Source organism: Nesoenas mayeri, assembly GCF_963082525.1.
Source record: "Nesoenas mayeri genome assembly, chromosome: 1".
Taxonomy (NCBI): Eukaryota; Metazoa; Chordata; class Aves; order Columbiformes; family Columbidae; genus Nesoenas; species Nesoenas mayeri.
The window spans coordinates 13854013-13876529 of record NC_137541.1 but is presented as its reverse complement, the minus strand read 5'-3'; the positions used below and the strand labels follow the sequence as shown (position 1 = coordinate 13876529).

Below are 22517 nucleotides of genomic sequence, written 5' to 3'. Positions count from 1 at the left end.
GTTGGTTTTGGTTTTGTTTTCTAAATACCCGATACTCTACCACACAATCCCTTTTAAAAACACTGATGGAGCAGGGAAGGGTTCTTGGTACCTTTATTGACTGCAAGACACTAGTCCCCTTCTCTGTTTCTATTTTGCAGTTATCACATTCTATTTTCTTAATCTTCACGCAGCCAGTCCCTGATGTTTTGATATCCAAATCTAGAATTAAAACAGTTTTATTAGCAACAGAATGACAAGAATCAGATCTATTCAACATAGTACTTATCAGTTTGTAGTAACTACAAATAGTAGGGATAAAAAAGCAGCTGCTTTGTTACTAAAGAACCTTCTTGCAAAGTTTTGCCCCATGATCTCAATTACATGACTAGCCCCTATAAACAAATGACACTGAAAAATTTGTACACCTGTGTATTACTCTCAAGAGAGGCAGCAGAGTGACTGTAACCTTTGGCAAGGGATCAGCAACGTATAGTTCTTTAGGGAGGTTTTATCTTTCTTCTAAGCCACTCCTAAATTCCACCCCTATCACATAGCTACCCTAGTCACCAATTCTGTTAGCAATTCTAGTGAGACATTTGGGTACCCTGACATGGATTTTGGGGTGGGAAGACTGGCAGGTTCTTTGAGGCCACATGCAGAGTAATAAATACACAGGTCTTGCTTAGACCCTATGCTTCTTCAGCAGCTTAACACAAAAGCGGGTATAGAAGAGTCTGCATGTGTCATTCTCCCCAAGCCTTCTGGAAGGCCTGACTTACCTCTGTGGCAAGAAGCAGCATGTTTGCCTCCACTCTGAGTCACCTCACCTTATTACTGTTCATAAACTCCCACAAAGAAAGTCACTAGATCTTGTATACAACTCTGCTATCAAGGGAGTAATTTATGGGCTTAAAAGGCTTCACACAGGAGCAGCGAAGGCATTTTTCTGCCACTTGAGCTCACCCCTGAGTTTAAGGAACTGGGAAGAAGTTTGAGAATGTCCAGTCTGCAGATTATTATTAATCACCACCATAATGACTGGCAAATGGTAAAACCAGGGGAGGGAAAAAAGTGGTTTTGTTCTTCTAAAGAAAAAACACAGAAAGAAAAGTTTAATAGGAGTCAGAAGTAAAGCTTGGCCACCACTTGGAAACTTACAGTTCTCCTACTTGACTATGGCAGAGAAACCTCTGCTCTCTTCACCAGAGTATAACATGGAAAAGCATTGTAACAGTTTGCCAAAGTATGCTGTGTAGTCTTATTTCTTGGGGGTTTTCAAAACAAGACTGGATAAAGCCCTGAGTAACCTCTTCTGACTCTGCTTTGAGCTGGAGGTTGAACAAGAAACCTTCTGAGATAACATTCAATCTGGATTATTCTATGATTCTAATATAATATGTACCTACAAAAGCAAAACATAAGAACCACACGGGAAGACAGAACAGATTGTTCTCAAATTCTGGTTATGCAAGACCTCAGCTGGGTTTACCTCTGAGTATTCCATCCATGCACAGTAACCAGAAAGCAAAGAGCTGGTTTCAGATTTAATTAGCATATGCAGTTTGATATGCCAAGACAAGGCTACTTTTATGTGCTGAGGAGATTCTGAATCTACAGCCATGTGCCTACACTTTCCGTGGAATTAATAGCTAACAACAACACATGACCTGAAAGAAAATAAATAAGCTAGATTAAAGAGAGATTCATTGACATCTAACATTTATGAAGGTTAAAGTATCCGAGAGAATTACTGGATTGTGTTTGATACTGGAAGACTACATACAGTATATGACTAGACACTAAGAAATAGAAGACTCTTTAGTAAGCAGCCCAGTAGGACAAGCACAAGTTGCTTTTGGTTTAAAACGCATATTTAAGTCCATCACCTTGCATCTTCTGCGCATGCTCTTCAGAGTCTAAGGAGTTTTAGCTAACTTAGAGCTTTCTGGATAAGCTCCAATCTAAATTGTGAAAGTTGTTATGAAATGCCACAACTCCAAAACAAAGAAATAAGCTAGAATACTGTAAAGACATTCCCAGCAACTTCTCACAGCTAAGTGACAGAAAGAGCTCAGCTAAAACTGTCTAAACAGAAAAGAGTTAACATCCTCACACATTTGAGGAAGGCCAGTGAAAAGCCAAAGAACTTGCAGAGCAACAACAGTTTCTTTCTGGTTTGAGATATGTTTTTACAAAGGATAAGATCTTTTACTTATGTAACAGTGTTTAGTAGATAATTCTTTCCTAAATAAAGAAAAGGAACAACCAAAGCATGAACTGCTACTCTGAGAACCTAAAAACCAAACCAGAACCAAGAGGACATTTAAAGTAGAACCTCACTGACAAGTAGCAATTATGCCTCACTGAGTCCAAAAAATTGTAACATTTTAGGAAATACATCTCCAGACATGCCTGGATAACAGCACGAACAGATAAGACTAACAACATGCTAATTATGGGGTGAAAAACTAGTAGAAGGGGACTACAATCTACGGACTGTCCAGGGAACCAGAAATGGATGAGGTTACCACAAAGCCATGTGGAACAGCTGAGAAAAACTACTCACTAAAAAAGCTTGTTTCGAGAAGGAAGACTGTAAGACTGTCTGCAGGGTTGGTTGACATTCAGAATATAATAATCTCAGAGACAGGACAAAGGCAAAATGATTTTTTTTTCTCCCCAATCCATCAGGATTCATTATCGAGACCTTCAGGAAGTCTCCCCTCATTGAAACTCTTTATGAAGGCTGAGATTCTCCAGATCTTAATACAATTAATTCTAGCTCCTGAGAGCAACCAAGGTTAGAGTAATACATAGTAGTCACTCAGAGATCCTGCAGAAACTCTGAATCACAGAATGGCTGGGGTTGGAAGGGACGTCTGGAGATCATCTAGTCCAACCTACGTGCTAAAGCAGGTTCACCAGAGCAGATCACACAGGAATGTGTCCAGGCAGGTTTTGAATGTCTCCAGAGGAGACTCCACAACCTCTCTGGGCAGCCTGTTCCAGTTATCCTCACATTAGATGGAACCTCCTGTGCTTCAGTCTGTGCCTGCTGCCCCTCATCCTATCATTGGGCACCACTGGGAAGAGTCTGGTCCCATCCTCTTGACACCCACCCTTGACATATTTACAAGCATTGATAAGATCCCCTCTCAGTCTTCTCTTCTCCAGGCTAAACAGATCCAGCTCTCTCAGCCTTTCCTCATAACATGCTCCAGATCCCTGATCATCTTTGTAGCCTGACACTGGACTCCCTCCAGTAATTCTCTGTCCTTCTTAAACTGGGGAGCCCAGAACTGGACACAGTACTCCAGATGCAGCCTCACCAGGGCAGAATAGAAGGGGAGGAGAACCTCCCTCAACCTGCTGGTCATAATTTTCCTAATGCACCCCAGGATACTGTTGGCCTTCTTGGCCACAAGGGCACATTGTTGACTCATGGTCAACCTGTTTGTCCACCAGAACTCCCAAGTCCTTCTCTGCAATGCTGCTTTCCAACACGTCCACCCTTAACCTGTACTGGTGCCTGGGGTTATTCCTCCCCAGGTGCAGGACCCTACACTTGCCTTTGACTCTCATCAGGTTCTTCTCTTCCCTGTCCTCCAGCCTGTCCAGGTCTCACTGAATGGCAGCACAGCCTTCTGATGTGTCAGCTCTTCCTCCCAGTTTGGTATCATCAGCAAACTTGCTGAGGGTACACTCAGTCTCTTCATCCAGGTCATTGATGAACTGGACCTAATACTGGTCCCTGGAGAACCCTACTAACTACTGGACTCAAAATATTAAATTACTAACAGCTATAGGAACCAAATGCACCTGCTGCCAGAAAAATAAAGGGTAATAAATGTGACAATAGGTCTCAGTTCAATTACCTGTAATCCTGGGATGGACTCAGCAAATGTACTACAGACAAGACAAGGCAATCTTTGCACTGGCCAAGCAGTTCTCTTTGAGAACACAGTCCTGCTGCAGTTTAGTGAAAGAGTCAATGCATATATATAAAAGTAACTGTTGATCTGTTTAAGAGAATTAAGTTGGATTTTCAAATGTCTTTGACAATATCCTTAGTCCTATATTGTCTTTCAGCTATAAACTACACATCTTCAACACTACATGAAAGTGCATATCAGCACAAATATCAAGGTTGAAAAGTTCCAACGACACTGAATTATTCGGACTAGTTAAAAACTCACTGACAAATTGCAAAAAGATAGCAGGAAATCAAATGGATGGTTTGCCTTGTGGGACTGTTTTCCGAGAGGCATGGAGTTTGCCAGGAAGCACTCACCCTGAAGCTGTTTACATGTGTAAGCAGACACTTGGAAGAGAGACCCACTGAGGGGCTAAGCTGTGTCAGGCTCAGAAAATCCCCCAAGTTGAAAACAGGTGACAGCTAAGAGAACTCAGAGATAAAATATCATTTATGTTTGTCCTGTTCTTACTTCCCTAAGCATCTGTTCATGACTACTGGTGGAGACAGGAGAGTGGTGTCACTGAACTCATGGTACAAATCAGTACAGCCATTCTAATATACAAAAAAAAACCCATACTGAGGGCAGAGAGGGGTGAGGTAATCCCCTGATATTATTTACAGAATGTTTGTCTCTATATTAGTTGTTAGGAAGCAAAAGAAACCATAAGTTTTGATACACATATCTAAGAAACACCATTTCAGTTATCAACAGTGTTAAAAAAAATTATAGGGATGAGTAAGACTAGAAAATGAAAGGAGAACGCTGCCATGATAAATCCATGAAACTTCTCCATTTTGAATGATATACAGTTCAGCTGCTTCTAAATGAAAACAGGAAAAAAGACATAGCAGAATTCAAGATACAGTGGGGGAAAATTAAGAGAAGATAAAAGGTGCAGAATGTGTTTGCTGTTAGGGTTTGGAAAAGTGGTAGCACCATGCTTTACAAAAGTAATAGACAACATGTATGAAGCATAAGTAGAATGAGATCATTCACCATTTCTCACACCACACCTGCAGCAGTGTTGAATAACCACTTGAGGCAATCCAAAGGACTGTTTTTTTGCACACTGAACATTTTTTCTAGCATTGTGAAACTTTTTCTGTACTGTATAGAAAAATGCACAATTCTATAGGAAAAAAAAAAAACCACACATCAATGACTAAGTACAAACGTCTCTGGGCCAAGTACTCTAAACCTCAGCTCACTGAGGGGAATTATCCTATCAAGTTTGCCCTTTTCCTTCCATAAAGTTAGAGCCACTGTCAGTATTCCAGTCCAGTGCAGATTTTTTATTGGTTTCAGCCACTACAGCTACTCTCCCAAGTTGGTTGTAGTTTCTGTACCAGAAACCCAGTACAGATTTTTGCCTTGTGCTCAAAAAGATATTGCAAGACTTGTACTAGACAAGGGAGCTCTTCTTGGTATTTAATCTGTATTGTTACCTTCCAGACCTTTTTGATCTCTGTGGATGGCCACCGAGCACAGCTACCACTAGTGGTCCAACAGCCCTACTGGGAACAACGCTTGAGCTGCAGGTGTGCACAGCACATACTGATGGCTGTTCACTCCCAGCTGAGTTGCCGTTACGTTTTTTCTGGAAGACCAGCTGTCAGTAAAAATAAAAGCGTGCAGTGCAACTACCACTTAATAGCACAAGTTTCAGCACCAAGTATTGCTGACAAAAACGTCAACAACAAATCACGTATCCAAACACCAAAGAAGTCAGGAAACGGGAAAAAAAAGAAAAAGAAATGACGTTTTGAAACTCTTTAACTAGAGGGGACATTATGCCATTTCCTAATTTCCGCTGGCACCGGCGCTTGCAGCCGAAGCAGCAGCAGCGCCAGCACCTTTCCCGGTGCGCCCCACCTGAGCGGACGATCCCGCCCCCCCCGGGTGGGGCTGACAGCCGGGCGTGCAGCCGCCCCGCCCCCGCCTCACCCACCGAACTTCGCGGGCGTCCTGACGTCCACGACGGCCTTACTGTCCACGCCGTCCGCGACGATCGCCATCTGCTGCAGCGCCTCGTCGTACTCCACGCGGACGCGGTCCCGCTGCCGGCCGCGGGGCGGGGGGCTGCCGCCGCTCACGGCCACCAGCACACGGTCCGCGTCCGGGTAGCGCTCCGGGTCTAGGGGGCGGACGCTCACCTGGCAGGGCAGCCGCACCCGCAGCCGCCCCCGCGGGCTGACCGCCAGCGCCCACTCCTGGAGCGGCTGCCGGCCGCCGGGCTCGGCGGAGCTCCTGCAGCCGCGGCGGGGGACGGGCGGCCCCCACCATCCGCCCGCCGCCCGCACAGCCAGAGGCGCCCAGCGCGGGGGCAGCGCCCTCATGCCGCCCGGTGGGGCCGCGGCAGAAGCCCCTGAGGCGAGCGGAGGCGGGACGGGAGCCGCTCCCGCCGGCGGACAGCCGTTACAGCCGTTACCGCCGGGTCGCGTGACGCGGCTGCACGCGGGGAGCGGCACCGGGGCGGTTGGTAAACAGGCGGCGGCTGCTGGCGCGCGCACCGGGAGCGACAAGCGCCAGCCCCGCCCGCGGGCTTCTGGGAGTCGTAGTTCGCCAGTACGCGGAAGGAACTACAGCGCCTGAGAAGGGGCAGACTTTATGTACTCATTGGCCTATCAGCGAAAGGGGAAGGCGGAGTATTTCTGTGGCCTGCTTCTATTGGGCAGCCGGGCGGGATGGTAGAGCCAATCAGAATGGAAGGAGCGGGCCGAGGGCCGTTGAGGTGGGGCAGGGGCGGGGAGCCGCCGTCGCCGTAGCAACGGGGGGACGCGCTCGGCTCGGCGGGTCCGGCCGCGGCCGCACAGGTAGGACCCAGCGGCGGAGGCTGCGCGGCCTGGGGGGACTTGCAGAGGCCGGGGACGGGAAAGGCAAAACCGTGGCTCCAACGAAGAGGCGGGAAGCTAGTCCAGCGGTGCTCGGGCCTTAGTCCTGTTTGAGGAGTCCCGGGGGGGCTGGGGCACAATTCACCTTCCGTGTCCCTGGGTGCCGGGACTCTGCCCGCCGCTCCGTGCTGCCATCTCCTGCGAGAGAAACCGAGGTGCCTCCGGGCGTGAGGTTGTAAAGCTAATGGAGAGTGTCCAGAAGAGGGCTACAAAGTTGGTGAAGGGTTTGGAGGGGAAGCTGTATGAGGAACAGCTAAAGTCACTTGGTTTTTTCAGCCTGGAGGAGGCTGAGGGGAGACCTGATCGCAGTTACAGCTTCCTCACAAGGGGAGGAGGAGGGGCAGGAGCTGATCTCTTCTCTTTAGTGATCAATGACAGAACCCGAGGGAATGGCAGGAAGATGTGCCAGGGGAGGTTTAGGTTGGACATTAGGAAAAGGTTCTTCCCCCAGAGGGTGCTGGACACTGGAACAGACTCCCCAGAGAGGTGTCACGGCCCCAAGCCTGACAGTGTTCAAGAAGAGACTGAACAACACCCTCAGACACATGGTGTGAACTATGGGGTTGTCACATGCAGGGACAGGAGCTGGACTCAATGTCCCTTGTGGGTTCCTTCCAACTCAGGACATTCCATGATTCTGTGAAGGCCTTTTCCAAGGTCCCCTTGGGCTGACTGTGGTGCAGCCAAGCAGTAACAGGTTTCACCCTGCTCAGCCTCTGCAGCCACACGATTTCACACCTGCAAGGAGAAGGCAGGATAAAAGAATGGGAAAGGGGGAGATGGCAGGGCTTTGGGTGGCACCCTGCTCTTTGTTACACTTAAGCTTACAGTGAGACTGCATGTGTTGAAATGTCCTCGTTAAGAGGATGAAAAAGCAGCTTGGCAGATGTGCTGGAAAAAGTTTTTTCAAAAGCAGTATTGCAGAGCTTCAAAATTGGTCTCTGTCAAGACAGCTTGGTTAACAGTTACTCATTGTGACTGCTTTTTAGCAGTTAACATGCAGCCTAGCAGTCCTAAAGCCAGCCACATTAATATTTTCCTGAGTTCTGTACAAGTATGTCATGAGACAATTGTCCTTATAGGGTCTACAAACAAGTGGGGAACTACTAAATTCAGTTAAAAATACTTTTTTGGACTTCATAGCCTACATTATCATTGTATGATAATTAAAAAAATGAGGTGGAGGGGTGTGGGCATAGATGATGTAAAGTCAGGGGCTGAATTATTTTCCTATTGTAGTTTATTGCCAGTAATGAGCATGAAACATGCATAGAAAGGTGCATTGTCTTAGCTACATTGCAACACAATAAATAATGAAATCTGGGGTTGTCGCTTTACTGATGTGTTGCCTTTTGCACTCCATGTGATGTTTTTCTTCTTTTCCGAAAATAACCACGCAAGCCATGCAATATGGTATTTAGTCATCAAGCTCTTTTCATCTTGTTAGCATGGTTTCCAATTTTATCACTGTCTGGCATTGATTATTTATGAATCTGAAATGAGATCTGAGTGTCCAAGAGGAAAAGAGATGGCCCTAGCTTTTTGGTTCATCTGTAATTTTCACTGCAGAAAGTTTAATAAGATTCATATTCATCAATAAAGGAATTTAAGTTAAATTATTTAATTGGTTTACTTTATTCAATCTCAAAAATTAGTAAAAGAAACACAAAAAGGGCCAGCCTGCCATATGATAGTTTAGCATAGAAAAACAGAGCTCTATAAAAACAAAAAATGTATCAAGAAATATCTCGAGCATGATGGGGGATACAAGTTATTTTTTTCAGGTCTTCAGAAATAGTTGATTTTTGGAAAAAATATTACAAAATTCTCACTCTTGAGACCAAATAGCACGTGTAAATGTTAGATAATTTGCCAGGGAAACAGTTGCAGCCCTGTGAGAAGTGCGGTGCAATGTGCTGTAATTCCACTAGATGACAGCCAATTCAACAAATAACTCTATTAGCCGACTGTTCCAAGGGAATCCCTCGGTTCGTGGGTCTCACCGCTGCCCCCACTACTCCTGAGGTCTCTCCTGCTCCTCCCGAGCATCCTCTCCTGCCTCCTCCTACAGCCAGCGCTGCTTTCCAACCTCCCGCTTTTCCTCCAGTATCTTGGTATTTGATGCTCCTCGTGAAGACAGAGGTTTATCAGGTTGGACTCCCTCCTGTGCTATGAATCAGCTTTAACCTTGACGAGCTTTGCATAATTGAGAACTTTGTCCAAGAAACCATTCAAAGACACTATAGCCTTAGCTATGTATATATTTCACTGGTCTGTGTTGCTTTTTTTTCATAAGATACAGTCTAAGCATACTTATGTGGTTAAAAATACTGAAGAAAACAGATAAAAAGTTGTTACTGGGAAGAAGTTCTTTCTCCATACATATGAAACCTCATGTTTTTAATGTTTTACTTATGTCATCTATATTTTGGCTATAATATTTATTCATTTTCATGCTCTTGACTGAGTTCCAGCTGATCCCACGTCAGCTAGTGTGGTATGTAGCAGAGTCCGACAGTAAAATGAGATTTATTTTCATCTTTAGTTTCCTGACTTGTCACTCGCGGGAAAAGAAAACTACATCAAATTTATAAATGAATATTTGATTAGAGCTCAAATTTCAAGATGCCTGTGTGATTCCTTAATGAATTACAATGCTTATTAGCTATTTTGCCAGATATTTACTTACAGTGTTGTTGAAAGCCAAAGAATATTCTGTGTTTCAGGCAAAAGATAATAAAAACTAGACCTTGTAAAGTGTTATAAAATAGATTTTAAAGTAGATATAAAATAGAGTAGTTATAAAATAAATTTTAAAATAGATTTTAAAGCCAAAGCATTATTAGAGGTGCCTTTAGGCTAAGGTAAGGGAGAGAGATTTATAGGGAAGAGGAGTTAAATAAAAAGGATATACAGAAGAGGCTGCAGAAGGAATATATTTTTCTAACTTTCATATTTGGAATTAATCACAAAATAAAATCAGATAGCTTTAGGTACTCACCAGGTATAAACTTAGTCTGCCTGGGCAGGTTTATGCTATAAATGTAATTAAGAAATGATGGGACGTTCCCCCTCAGGAAAACAGGGCTGCCCTGCAGGAGGGTTCTTGCTGGTGTCAGGCTCATGCTGAGGCTCCTACCTTCCGATGCAAGAACACTTAATTTTAAGTTAACATCCAGCATTTGGGAGAGGTTTACCACACAGGGCTAGTTACCTACCGGTGTTCCTATCATAAGGCTTAAGAATTTTGTAGTCAGGATATTTTTTCCAAATTTACTAAAAATTCTTGTGTGTTTATATTATTATATATTTTTGTTATACTATTTTAGCTCTCTTTTTTTTTTTTTTTGTATTTTGTAATTTGTATTTGTAAGTGATGTATTTCTGAACTGCTTAGTTCTCAAGGCATGTCTATGTTTCAGTGGACAGGTGAAGCACGTTTTGTTTGTTTTCCCCTGGGTATTTTAGTGTGTATGTAGTGCTGGTAACCGTTTCTTCTCGGGGATGGCAGAGAGAGGCAATCTCCAGAGCACACAGTGGTTTGAATTTCAGGGATTCTTTTGTCACACTACCAGAAATTTTCTGAGAAAAATAAGTTCCTCCTAGAAACTAAGTGGAAAGGGAAGTGGCAAATCTTACTATTCAAATTCTCTCTCTCTTAGTCATATGTAATTAAAACTCCAGCCAATAAAGTCTGTGTGTGGCTCAGGGTGATTCCATCCTGAATAGCAGAGACTTAAAAACAAGTTGAAACAATGGAACTCAGAACTGAAATTGTTAAGCAGTTTAGGTATGCAGTGTGCTCTCGTTTCCTTAAAGCAGTTGTTAGTGGGGTTGTACTGTACATTATATGCATATGATAATGCCCCATTACACATCATGTAATTTTAATTTTAATGATCATTTAATGATCATGGTCATTTAAATATATAACCCTTCATGCTAAAGCACAGGTTCTGCCCAGTTAAAACAGAAGCTCTGCTGCTTTGACTTTAGGAAAGAAGCATTAGGACATCAAATTTTAGGGGACGAAAAGAAGATCACTGTGCCATTGAATAAATCCATGGTACAGGAGTACCATGTTACAGTACCATGTTATTAATATTATCTGTAGCTCTCATCTCTTCCGTTCTTGAGGAGAATATAGTGTAACTGGCAGTTTTGAAGAAGGATGACAAGGACAGTGGAAGGCAGAGAAGGGCTTTCATGCCTGTGGCAACAGGTGGATTGGCTTCTTCACCTTAGAAAAAGAATTATCAAATTAAGACACAACGTTAGAAAAAACCTAGTCCATAGAAATGTTGTGATTATTCCATGACTCATTCAGTAAAAGAACGAGGTGGCATTAAGGAGCCAGATTCAAATAGAATTTTAAAAAAGCACACTGGTTCCATTGTGCAGAGGTAAGATGAAAACCTGCGTTCCGCTGGATTTTGCAGATACCGACATTTTGGCAGGAGTTGAAGGTGAGTGGGGATGGGTTCAGGGAAGCTTCACCACTCTGTGACTGGTGGATTCTTCTGTCCCTCCCCAGGCATCAGTGTTGGCTGGAAGCGTGCGGAGCTAGGTCAGCTTTTGGTCCCACTAGAACTTGCCATTCCAACTACGTTACATAATTTTTCTAACTAATTCAATGTGAAACGCTAAGTCGGTTGTCTTATTTTTGAAGTAATATTTAATTTTTAAGCTTTGTGTGCAAGAGGAGGGAGCACAAAGATGTGGATAAATACCCTGTATCACGCCCCACTGTTCAGCTGAGGTTCTGTTCATCTGCCCCTCTCTCCTGCCATCCCCGCAGGCAGCTCCGTAGCAACTTCCAGAAAAATCATCCAATTAAACTCATAGCATTGATTGAAATTAGTTGGAGTCCCTTATCTTATTTGCCTGAGAAAGGAGTAATAAAACTGTTCCTTTCACAGATCAGTGTTGAGGGAGGAGGAAGATACCTCCTCCTGCAAGAGAAGGAAATAATACATAACATCTATGGATGCAGCTGGCTGTGGAAAGACACCTGTGTCTATGGCCTCAGCTCAACTTAAGGTGAATTTACACCTATTTGTTTAAACTTGACTAGACCTTAGAGTTCTGTTGTATTAAACAAAAAACCTCTTGTGAGTTGGAGCATTTATGTGTCTGTCTACACCAATTTAACTAAACCAGCTTTAACAGAAACATCAGATTTGTGTGGCAACAAAGAATGAGAGGGGGAATATATTAAGAAATCAGTAATTTCTATCAGGAAGGAAAGTAGCACGTGTATAAATTTATAATGTACCATCTGTAAATCCAAGTGTGAACCTGCATGTAATACAAGTAATTAACTACTTCCATAAATATTTCCACTGGAGTTATTCAGGCTACTTGCACAAATAATTAGTCATTGTTTTAATTGACGTCACAGACTTCACGGCCGGCCCGATGTTATCAAACTGAAATTATAAATTACTTTGAAAGTATGTTCATACCAAAGTTTTAATAAAATAATAGAAAAGACGTTATTTTAGCACATAGTCTTCAACATACAACAGTTTTTGCCTTCAGCAATAGCAGTGTCTAATATTATTGATGCTTAATATTATTCTAATTATGAATTCATACCTTTAATTCTCTAACAGTGGCAGAGAAAACTAAAGTACTTAATAATTTTTTCCCCTTTGTGCTTAAAATACATGTTCAAGTTGAACTTGAAGGGTAAGACTGTGTGACTGGTATAAAAATATTTCTGAACCTGAATCTTTTTCTAATTAATTTGATTAATGCAAGGGATTAAGATAAAGTTTAAAGGGAAGTTTAAAGGGGTTCATCAGTATATGTTAATGAAGATGACCACTTGAAGTATAGTTCCCTTAGCAGAGATTTTTATAAATTTTTTGTCTTCACTAGTCTAGTTGATGCATCTTCATACATGGAGCTGCATCTCTCCCTGTTCAAAATGAAATTTTACTACTTTCTGCATCTGTCACTCTAGAAAGAGTCAATGCAGCTAAGTGTTGCCTATCCGGATTCTGCACTGCCTGGCTTGTGTATGCACATGGATTTTTCTAGAGAGGTACTGAAGATGCTGGCGTTAGTCCTTGGGATCTGAGTTCAGACTTTTATTATTGCTGTCCTCGAGCTGTTTCACAAGATGGTTCTCAGCCTGATTTGACCTGGGCTCCAAAACAGGCTTGTAATTCCTTTTCTCTGCAGTTCTCTGTGTTGGATCAAGGCAGATATACAGTTTGAAAACATGTGTATTTGTTGAATTATTCTGTAAATTTAGAAATCATGCCAACTTCCATTTCTATTTAAATTAAACTGTTTATTTATCAGATATAGCAAAATTACAAAATTTCCACTTTGCTTTTTGAACTTTACATATCCAATTTTGTATAAGCTGAATTTTAAATTTAATTATGTAGTAGGTGAGTGAAGAATGCTAAACTTATTTCAGTGTCCCATAATTGTACATATCTTTTGTTACAGTCCGTCATCTTCCCTCTTCAAAAGGAGTGGAGACCAGCGCTTATCACACTAGCGAAGGCTGTCTCATTGCTTTCCTCTTTCTCAGCTGTCTATGGTTGTGTCTTAACACAATATTATAAACTTTTCAGATTCTGAAGGTTGCTTTTGTTCTTTTCTGCCCAGCAAACTGGAGTCTTGGCAAGGACTCCTTTGTACCACCACACCATGCAGAAGTGTATTTTTTGACTGGCATCAACTGTATGTTTCACATAGAAGATCAACAAAAGTGCTGACACCCGTGAAGCCCTCAGTTTTTGGCATTGTTCTACTTGGACTTTCTTCAAAAGTGCTTTTTGCTCTGTCTAAATTCTTCCCATATGTTTTAGAGAAACAAATAAAGCAGCAGCCGCAGCCATAAACATGAAATGTGTATGCTAAGATATTCAGCAGTTCTTTAGAAATGAAAAATTGCTCTATTTATAAATGTGCATACATGTTTATGTACAGTATTTCAGAGATTATTTCTTGGCCTCTATGATGTTTACAGTTGTTTCACAATGTTTTGACTCCTCCAGGAGAGATCATAAAATTGCTTTTTTTTTTTCCATAAGCAAATACAGCCACTGAAATCTCTCTAAAAGTCAAAATGTTCCTGAAGGAATTCCAAACAGCACTGAAGAAAGCCTAAACTTGCCAGTATAAACTTCTCTACCTTTACTGACAAGGGACTCTTCAAAAGGTTGATACATAGGACACAACATTTTAAAATCCCTTTTCCCACCACAATTGTAAAAAGAAATTATATTTTTCTTAACTATGAGCTTCCTGGCTTTGGAATGCAAAATTGCTCTGGTTGTTTCATTGGAGAAATCTAGTATACACTATTGAAATTTCTTGAAAGTACTTCTCAATTTTATTACAATTTTAATTTTGATTCTCCTTGATTTAAATTTTAAAAAGGTCCCTTTCAAAAGAAACGAGTCTCCCATATGTTTTGTAAAAGGCTGAATGATGTCAAGACTGACTAATCTGTGGTGCATTCTGCATCTTTGGCAGCTGATAAGGGCTTTATAATGGTTTTGTCCTACAGCAGAATACAATGTTCTCCGTGTAACAGTAATTCTGCATAGTTGTGAATCGAGAAAGATCTGCTAGTGTCAGGTGAGCGCTTGCAGAACTCATCAGTCTTTCTCCCAAAATCTTGAAGTGAAATACTATAATACTGATTTTCCCATTCACTTTATCTATGGCCAACTTTAGTGAACTTGTGAAGGAATTATTGAATTCCTGGATGGAACATTCTCCATCTCCCCTTTCTGCTGTGCTTTGCTCTACAGATACCCTATGGCTCCCCCATCTCACTGTGTCATGGCAAGATTTCAATGTACCTCCAAGGTCCTTCTTCATCACTTTTCCCTCTGTAAGATGCTTATTCCCTCTTTAGTCATCGCAACTCTCTTATGTCTTTCTCCTGAAATGTTTTTGTCTTGTTTCATGCTGCCTTCAGGCAAAAGGTCATCATTGTAAAGCTCTTTGAATATCAAAACTCTTAAGATACTGTTATGCCAGGAGGTGCTTTTGGCAGCTATCAATTGGCACTTGATATAGTGACAAGTACCGGCCTGACAGACGCTGCTGTCTTATCAGGTTTCCAACAACCCTCCTTTTTCCAACTTTCCTTTATTTCTATCTCTGTGTATTTATTAAAACAAGACAAAACAAAAACTGTTACCTAATTTGAAAAAGAGCTTTCTTCAAAGTAAAGCTTAATAGAACAGCTATGTTTATAAAATTTGGCTTTTAGCCTCTTTTAAAGCTTCTTCCTTCAGGGAAGAAAAAAGGGGATTCCCACACTGTACTAGGGATCAAAATATGGCTTGAATCCTGTGAGTTTTATTATTATTCTTGAATTAGTTCACTTGGATATTTTTCAGGGTCACATTATTATAGCAGAGGTCACAGATACTAAAAACGTACCCTGTTACTTGACAAATGTGGGTACTATATAGGAGCTCTGACATGAGATCTCAGGAGAATTGTTTTTTCCAGTGTGTTTCTACCTCCTATTCTCAGATTTTATATTAAGTTTTATCATTTTGTATGGTTTCAGGTTTATTTGTTGGGTTAGGTTCGGGGGTTTTTTTTAAAGTATGGACACACAATGACTTACAGACATGAATAACTTTAATGATGTTACACAAGTTAGACCAGTTCTTGTCCTCAAGGCCTCTGTGTTCTGTGAAGGGGTTCCTTTTCTACATAATTACTCCCTGCAAGGTCAAGGGACACCATGAAAGGTGAGCTTATGTTGGGTAGAGAAAAGGGAAAACACATTCTTGGATTAGTCTTATGAACATGGCAGAGGAAAGATCACAGCACTTAGAACTGCCGGAGTTCTGCCCACTTGGGGATTTCCTTTGTAAGGCAAATTTGCAGGCAGTGGCTGGACTCCTCAGTTCAACAGATTTTCAAAACTCTGCTAGTCAAAGCCCTAAGCATCTCAATTTAGTTTTGAAGTTAGCCTTACTTTGAGCAGCAGATTGGACTAGATGACCCCAGAGGCTTTTCCCAGCATAAATCTATTATTCAATGCCTGTTTTTTAAGAAATATTGTTTTGCATGTTGTCTAACATTTATGTGATGGCGATATAAGCAACTGTTAGAGGATTTTAAAAATACTAAAAGAATGATACAGTAATAGTGCAACCTCTTACAATCTTTCATGAAGTTATAACTAGACCCACCAAGCTTGCTCATGTTGTGACTTCTGTTGTTTAATGTGGGTGTCACACGTTAATGTGCGTTCTTTAAACTGCACACTTCTCTTGCACAGTCATGTATATCCCTAGATCTAATTTACTCTATTTTGGTGTTTTCATTACTTCCTAGAACTTCAAACAATGAGTCAGACTGGTGAAGAAAGTTCCAGTTCCAGTGACACAGAATTGGAAATCGAGAATGAGCAACTGATCTGCACTCTAGCACCAACAGTTTATAGCCGAGATGAGGGATCCATCGATGTAACTGCTAGTCCTGCATTTCAGTGTTTAGATGAGGTACCATGTGCCACAGCTTTCTCTATCTGTAACACTGCATATTGTGTCCAAATCAATTAACCTGAAATGTGTATTTTGCTGTTAGTAATCAAAGGTTGTTACCACAGGTTATCTTGTAGCTGCCCCATTTCTTCTCTGATTTTTTTTTTTCTAAGTGGTAAGAATATTTTGTGAAGCAGTAAGATACATGTGGCATATTCTTGCTGGGGATGGTGTGCCTAACAGATAATCACATCATTTTTTTTCAGTGATCATGTAGTATTCTAGCTATAAAGGTAATTGCATCGTATTTTTTAGAAAAGCTGAAGGAAAAATCCAAGGTAAGTGACTTCTGAGGCACTAATAACTGATGATGAAAGAAGAAATCTTTTGGAACTCAGTCTCTTTCGCAGAATTTTCTGTGTTAAAGAAACTTTTGGAGTACTAGAAATAGTTTAGAAATTAAGATATCACATTCATATCAAATGGAATGCTTAAAAATGTAATGTCAGAAGAGACGTTGAAAGATCATCTAATCTAAAATTTATACTAAAGCAGATCCTCTGCAGATATTTGTCTAATTTGTTCTTTTGTCAAGCTCTTTGTTATCCTTTCTCAGCATTTCATCATTGCTAGGGTTTTTAAAAGAAGTTTTTCCTAAATCGCAGTTTGAATTTCCTTTGGAGTGAATAATGTAGGTTTCTTCTTGCCCTACCCACAGTGACAATGGAGAGCAATCAATTTCAGCCCTCTTTATCATAAACATATACATCTCCCTTATAACCTAAGCAGGCTTTGTTCATACTTCACATTTTTCTTAAAGTTCTTAATTTCAGTTGCTTTACCTTGGGCTCTTTCCAGCTTGGATCTGTCAGATCAGCTTGCTCATCCAGCTCTCTCTGCCTTGGACATAAAGTCAGTAGAAAGGAAGGGATGAGAATTTGTAGTGAAGAGGAAAATAGGGCTGACCCTTTCCTGTCCTGCTACTAGATCGTACTGACCATAGCATGGACCTGCACTCTCTAATCTCTTGTGCATTCAAGTGGAGCATACAGGAGGGGGCAGAGAGATTTCCATTTTCAGACCAGTGCCATCATATGTTGAACCCACAGCTTCCAGTTTTGTAGCACAGTGAATTCTCAGTCCAAGGCAGCTGCAAAAGTCCAGGACAGCTCAACTCTCGGAGAGAGATGACTTCTCACCTTACAGAAATCCTCTTACGGACAGAAACTGCATTCAGAAACTGCATTTTGGGGAGTACTTTTATTTCCGCCTACTTGAATACTTTTTTAATAGATTTTCAGTTGTGGTAGAATTCTTGGTATGTCAACAAGTAGCATATGCCTACTGCAAGATGTCTTCACCCTCCAGCCATTCCTAAACAAAATAAAACTAAATGATATAACATTCTAAAATATATTCTACATTTATGCTTTGTTTTCCTTATTTATATTAATGGGAAGACATAATTTTTCTAGCCTTATTCTAGAAAATTGTCAGATCTTTTGGTTGATTTGTTTTTTTCCCCCAAAAAACATCTTTCAAAAGAGGTTATTCTATGTGTCAAATTTAAGCCCAGCTTGTTTAACTCTTGATAATATTGTAAACCGTTACTGGGAAATACAGGGTAACCTTAGTACTAGAAGTTGTTCCCAACTCAGGGGAAAAACGTGCAGTGGAAAACTGAAGTAAGCAATTTGCATAAGATTTCATAACGAGGTCTTCTGGTCATTTTTCAAAAGGGATCGATGACTCATTTATTCTTACCATAATTTTTAACAGTTCGTACTTGTGCTTTGGCTTTTCATCACTTCTTCACATTACTTCTCTCTCACTGACATGTTTGTTTTCCTGTATTGAACTTTATACATAATTCAGAGATAAATATATGACTTCGGTCACCACAGAGGCTGTTGCATTGACACTGCTTTCAGCTTCTTGGAAGAGCTTTCGGAATTTTTCCACAGAAGCAGAATTGGATCATATTGTCTCTGGTTTACTGACTAGTCATTTATTCCTGCGTAGCAGCAAATACTTATCAGAAGGGAAAACTTCTGATATTATGAGAACAGATAGATCCCATGTAGCAATAAAACTTCTAGTCAAGCCAGTCTTGTTTCTCAGTCAAACATGTAAAGAGCAAGGAGTCAAACATGCACACTCTCTCTCCTTCATTTTTAATAACACATAGTGACATTGTTTAGCCTTATGGGTTAGATAAAAATATTAAAAGCTGGACAGAGTTTTGAACAAAACCCATTCAGTCCATCATGACTTGCTTCTTTTCACCAAGTGTTTTTATTTATTACCAAGTTGACATCAGCCTCACTCAGTACTTCCACTGCTGTTGGTTAGAGGACTGCCATACATTCATTAAAAGAACTTTCCACTTATTTTCGCCTTCTGTTATGTCCTTGAAATAAAGGCCTTTTTCCTAACACTTCTAATTGAATTTCTTGACTCGTCAATCTTTCCTAATATCCTGTTTTCTTCCAGTTTATGCCATTAGAAATAAAACAATCTACATCATGTTAATAATTTTCATCGAAAACTACTTAGTTTAGTACCTGAATGTTTAAATAAATACATTACTTGGATAAATGCTACATTAAGATGTAATAAATTATGCTGTTGAAATTTTTGATTTAGTGAATTATGGACCATGTATATGTAATTTGATTCATAAAAGACAGCAAAAAAGTATCAAATTTTATGTCATGTACATTGTCTAAATTTCAAGTGCTAATAATTTTATAAAATGAGTATTTTACTAGTAGCTAGCTTCAGCCAAATGCTCTGAATTTATATTCATCCTTTTCATGCAAATTGTTATGATTTCTTTGCAAGAGATGATAATATAATTCATTTTACATCTTCCTTTATTCTTATATCATCCTTGTTACGAGATGATACTATTACTGCTAAAGCAGCACAGGACATACTGGAATGGCCATTTGAATATGAAAAGCAAAAGAACATGATATGAAACTGGATTAAATGCTCAAAATGACAAGATTAGGTAGAATGAAAATGAAAAAGACTGATTTACAAATTGCGTCCTGCCCACTCTCATAATTTTTGCCCTTCCCTGCACTGCATTGTAGCACATTTTTGCTCTGGACAATCAAGTTGTTCTTTCTTTTCCTTCACCTTATCCAGGCTTTCCCATTTTAATGGGTACATAAATAAATAAAACATCAGTTATCAAAATGATGCTGTTTATGTTTTAGTTTTAGTCTGTTAAAGTCTTTCAATTCTTTTCTGTTGCTTAATTTTTGGGGGTTTTTTACCCAAGTCACAATTAGTCCCAGAGACAAAAAGAGCCTACTCTATACATCTTTCCAATTTCATAGTGAATCACAGACAGCTGCGCTCCGGGAACAGTTTTCCATCCATTTTATCTTTGCAAAATTTCCAAGATTTAATGAAGTTGATAAACCGCTTACAAAATCTACTGGTTTATCTTTTTAATCCACAGACTCCCTGAAACCTAGTCTTCTTCAGGTTCTTTCAGTTAGAAGGAAAAATCAGTCATGGAGCCTAGTATCTTTTAATTCTATGTAGTTAATTCTGTTTATTTATGAATTAGGTACAAGCTCATGTTTTTCTGGAAAAGAAAAAAAAAAAGGAGAAATCAAATCTTGGGAGGGTAGCTTCCCGCAGTTTGAGGTCTTTTTCAGTTAGCACTGTATTAGCAGTTCTTGTTAGGCTTTACTCAGGGATGATGTGTCTGAGCTTTTCTATGCTGTGCTTCTTCTTTTTCTTCCTTTTGTTGGTATGTTCTTAGGTTAGAAAGATACCTGTTAGTCCACTGAAATGTATACATCTGGTTTTAACACGATGCTGGAAAAAAGACTTAGCAACATTTATCTCGCATGTCTTTGTAGTGGATGCTACGAGGGAGCTATTCATTCCATAAATAGTGCACCTGTGAATAAAAAGTGCTTTGCTATTTGCCATATTCAGCAAGTGGGCACTTTATTTGGAAGGTACCACAAAAATCCCCTTCTGCTAATGAACATTGTCTATCTATGTGCTAAATCTAAACCTGCAGAAGAATAAACTCCTTTGGTAAATTTCTCTGATTGATGTAATGCGGACTCATGCACTCTGTATCCTGTTAAAATAAAATGGACTCTGCCCTGCACATGATACCAGCACCAAGTCTTTAATTTGAGATGCCTTTTTTTTTTTAATCGAAATTTTCACTATCATGCTACATTTGTTTTTGCTGATGTCCAGGCATCCTATTGTCACCATCCATCAGGAAGCAGAAAGAACCTTTCATGAATATTTTTCATGACTATTTTGAAACTTGACATGTTTCTGAGATCAATGAACTTCTTACCCTTGACTGCCAAAACCGGTGAACTGCTAATGAAGATGTTTGTTAACCAAAATCCTGGTTCCACTGGAAACACAGAGCAAAATCACCATGTTTACCAAAAAAGGAACAGTATTGTGACAGAGAATTCTCAAGCAAATTTTGCTTCTGCTGCTCTGACACCGATTCATGTGGCTCTGTTAGCTGGAAGAACTTTAAAGTCATGAATTGATGCATATGTTCAGTGTTTGAATGTGGTTTAAGGGGGAAAAGGTACTTTTCATTTTTCTCTTTTTTTCTCGTCTGTGCTGCAAGAAGGAAGACAAAGTCACATAAAGGTTGGTGGCAGCTTTTAAATATAAATACTAAGAATCAGTATTTCATATATTTCTTCAATGGCATTCTGACATCTAACAATGCCACACTAGAAAATATATACTTTTCTGATTTCTTTTGCTACCAAGCTTTTTTAAAATTCTCTCCTAAATTAGGTTAAATGGTAGGTATAAACAAGATTCCTTTTTTTTAAAAAAAAAAAAAAAGTTGATAAAACTTTAAATGAAAAATTGGGTAGAAAAACTAGTCTAGTAGACCAAGATTTTTTTTATAGAAGCACAAATTTAATTTCTGTTCACTTACGCATACTGTAGTGTGTTTTCTACTCTTATAAAGTATGATTATCAGTATATTTTTGCACGGTAACCATAGCAGTGGTTAATTTGTTTCAGCATTCTCCAGACATGTATGTGCTCTATCAAAGATGTACAAATCTTAGCACAGCTGTTGAATGCAAACAACATTTTCAAACTTAAGCTGATCCTGGCACACTCCACTTTACGCGCTTCAAAGGTTCCTGGCACAGCAAAAAAAGCTCTATAAATGTGTTGGCACAGACAGCAAAGACAGATGTTGCTTCCACCCACAGGAATCTAACTGCTAATTAAATAAACCTTTTTTAACTTAACTGCTAATTAAATAAACCTTTTTAAACTTTGTTGGTATGGTCACTCGGGGAGTCACCAAGGGTTGATAATGTGTCTGTAAGCTAGAGTCTGGGGTTTTTTCACCAGCTTTCAGCAAGCAAGAGTTTGCAGAGGGAATGTTAAACCGATGAGTGGTTGTGATGGGTATGTTGGTTGTTCCAATTAGTGGTAACTCCCATAAAAAGCTGTAGAAGAGTGGCCTGAACTTACAGATGCCTTAAAGCTGCAGGAATGGGAACAGAGCCAGTGTAATATGCTCTTTCTATGGAGAGATTCTTGTTGCCACTTGCAGGTGACATGGTGAGGAAACAAGGCCAGGAGCTGTTGCATGTGTTCGTATTGTCACAAAGCAGGTGGTATTTCTGTTTGTTCCTGAAAAGCACATTTGAAAGCATTTCTGATGTGTTGTTTTGTCTATGCTGTTATAAAGTGAGTGCAGATTTCATGCCACACAAAGGGAACACATCTCCTTAAAGCTGCAAGACTAGGAATAACCTTTAATTGCAGCACCTGCTGGCATTTTTTGCCTTTTGTCAACAATTTCTGAGACTTAAAAAGGCAAGCATGTTGCTGCTTTATGTTCCAAAGCTGTCTTCCTCTTCCCCTTTTCTCACCTGAAACATGTATTTGAGATCTGATGTTCCAAAACAGGGGGATCTTGTACTGAAATTGTGAGTCTACCTGGCCTTGTCCTATGATGTTTAGGTCAGCACAACTGTGTTGTGAGGAAGCCAAAGCAATGTTCACTAAACATGCATTTGATAAAAATATCCAGTGGTAGAGAATCATCTGTTACACAGATTTGGTTACTTTGAATGTTAAAAAGGTGATTTCTAGTTTCCTTATTCAAAAAACCTGTGTCCTCCTAATGAACAGAGCCT

General features: G+C 40.2%; 2 protein-coding genes across 4 annotated transcripts in view; one reads left to right on the top strand and one right to left on the bottom strand.

Moving 5' to 3' along the window:
* Nucleotides 1-6457, bottom strand: part of FAM185A (family with sequence similarity 185 member A) — a 40499-nt gene extending 34042 nt beyond the window's left edge. For all 3 annotated transcript variants that reach the window (XM_080363210.1, XM_080363209.1, XM_080363211.1), the window contains exons 1-2: nt 5908-6457; nt 92-201 (exon numbers count right to left, since the gene is read on the bottom strand). In XM_080363210.1, coding sequence (XP_080219336.1) covers nt 92-201; nt 5908-6295 — 498 coding nt within the window. In that variant the 5' untranslated portion in view covers nt 6296-6457. The remainder of the gene's footprint in view (nt 1-91; nt 202-5907) is intronic.
* A 9737-nt stretch (nt 6458-16194) lies between these two features.
* The window catches only part of CCDC146 (coiled-coil domain containing 146), a gene marked incomplete at both ends in the record, with an annotated part of 70399 nt that continues 64076 nt past the window's right edge, over nt 16195-22517 (top strand). The window contains one exon of the mRNA XM_080363709.1: nt 16195-16350. Coding sequence (XP_080219835.1) covers nt 16195-16350 — 156 coding nt within the window. The remainder of the gene's footprint in view (nt 16351-22517) is intronic.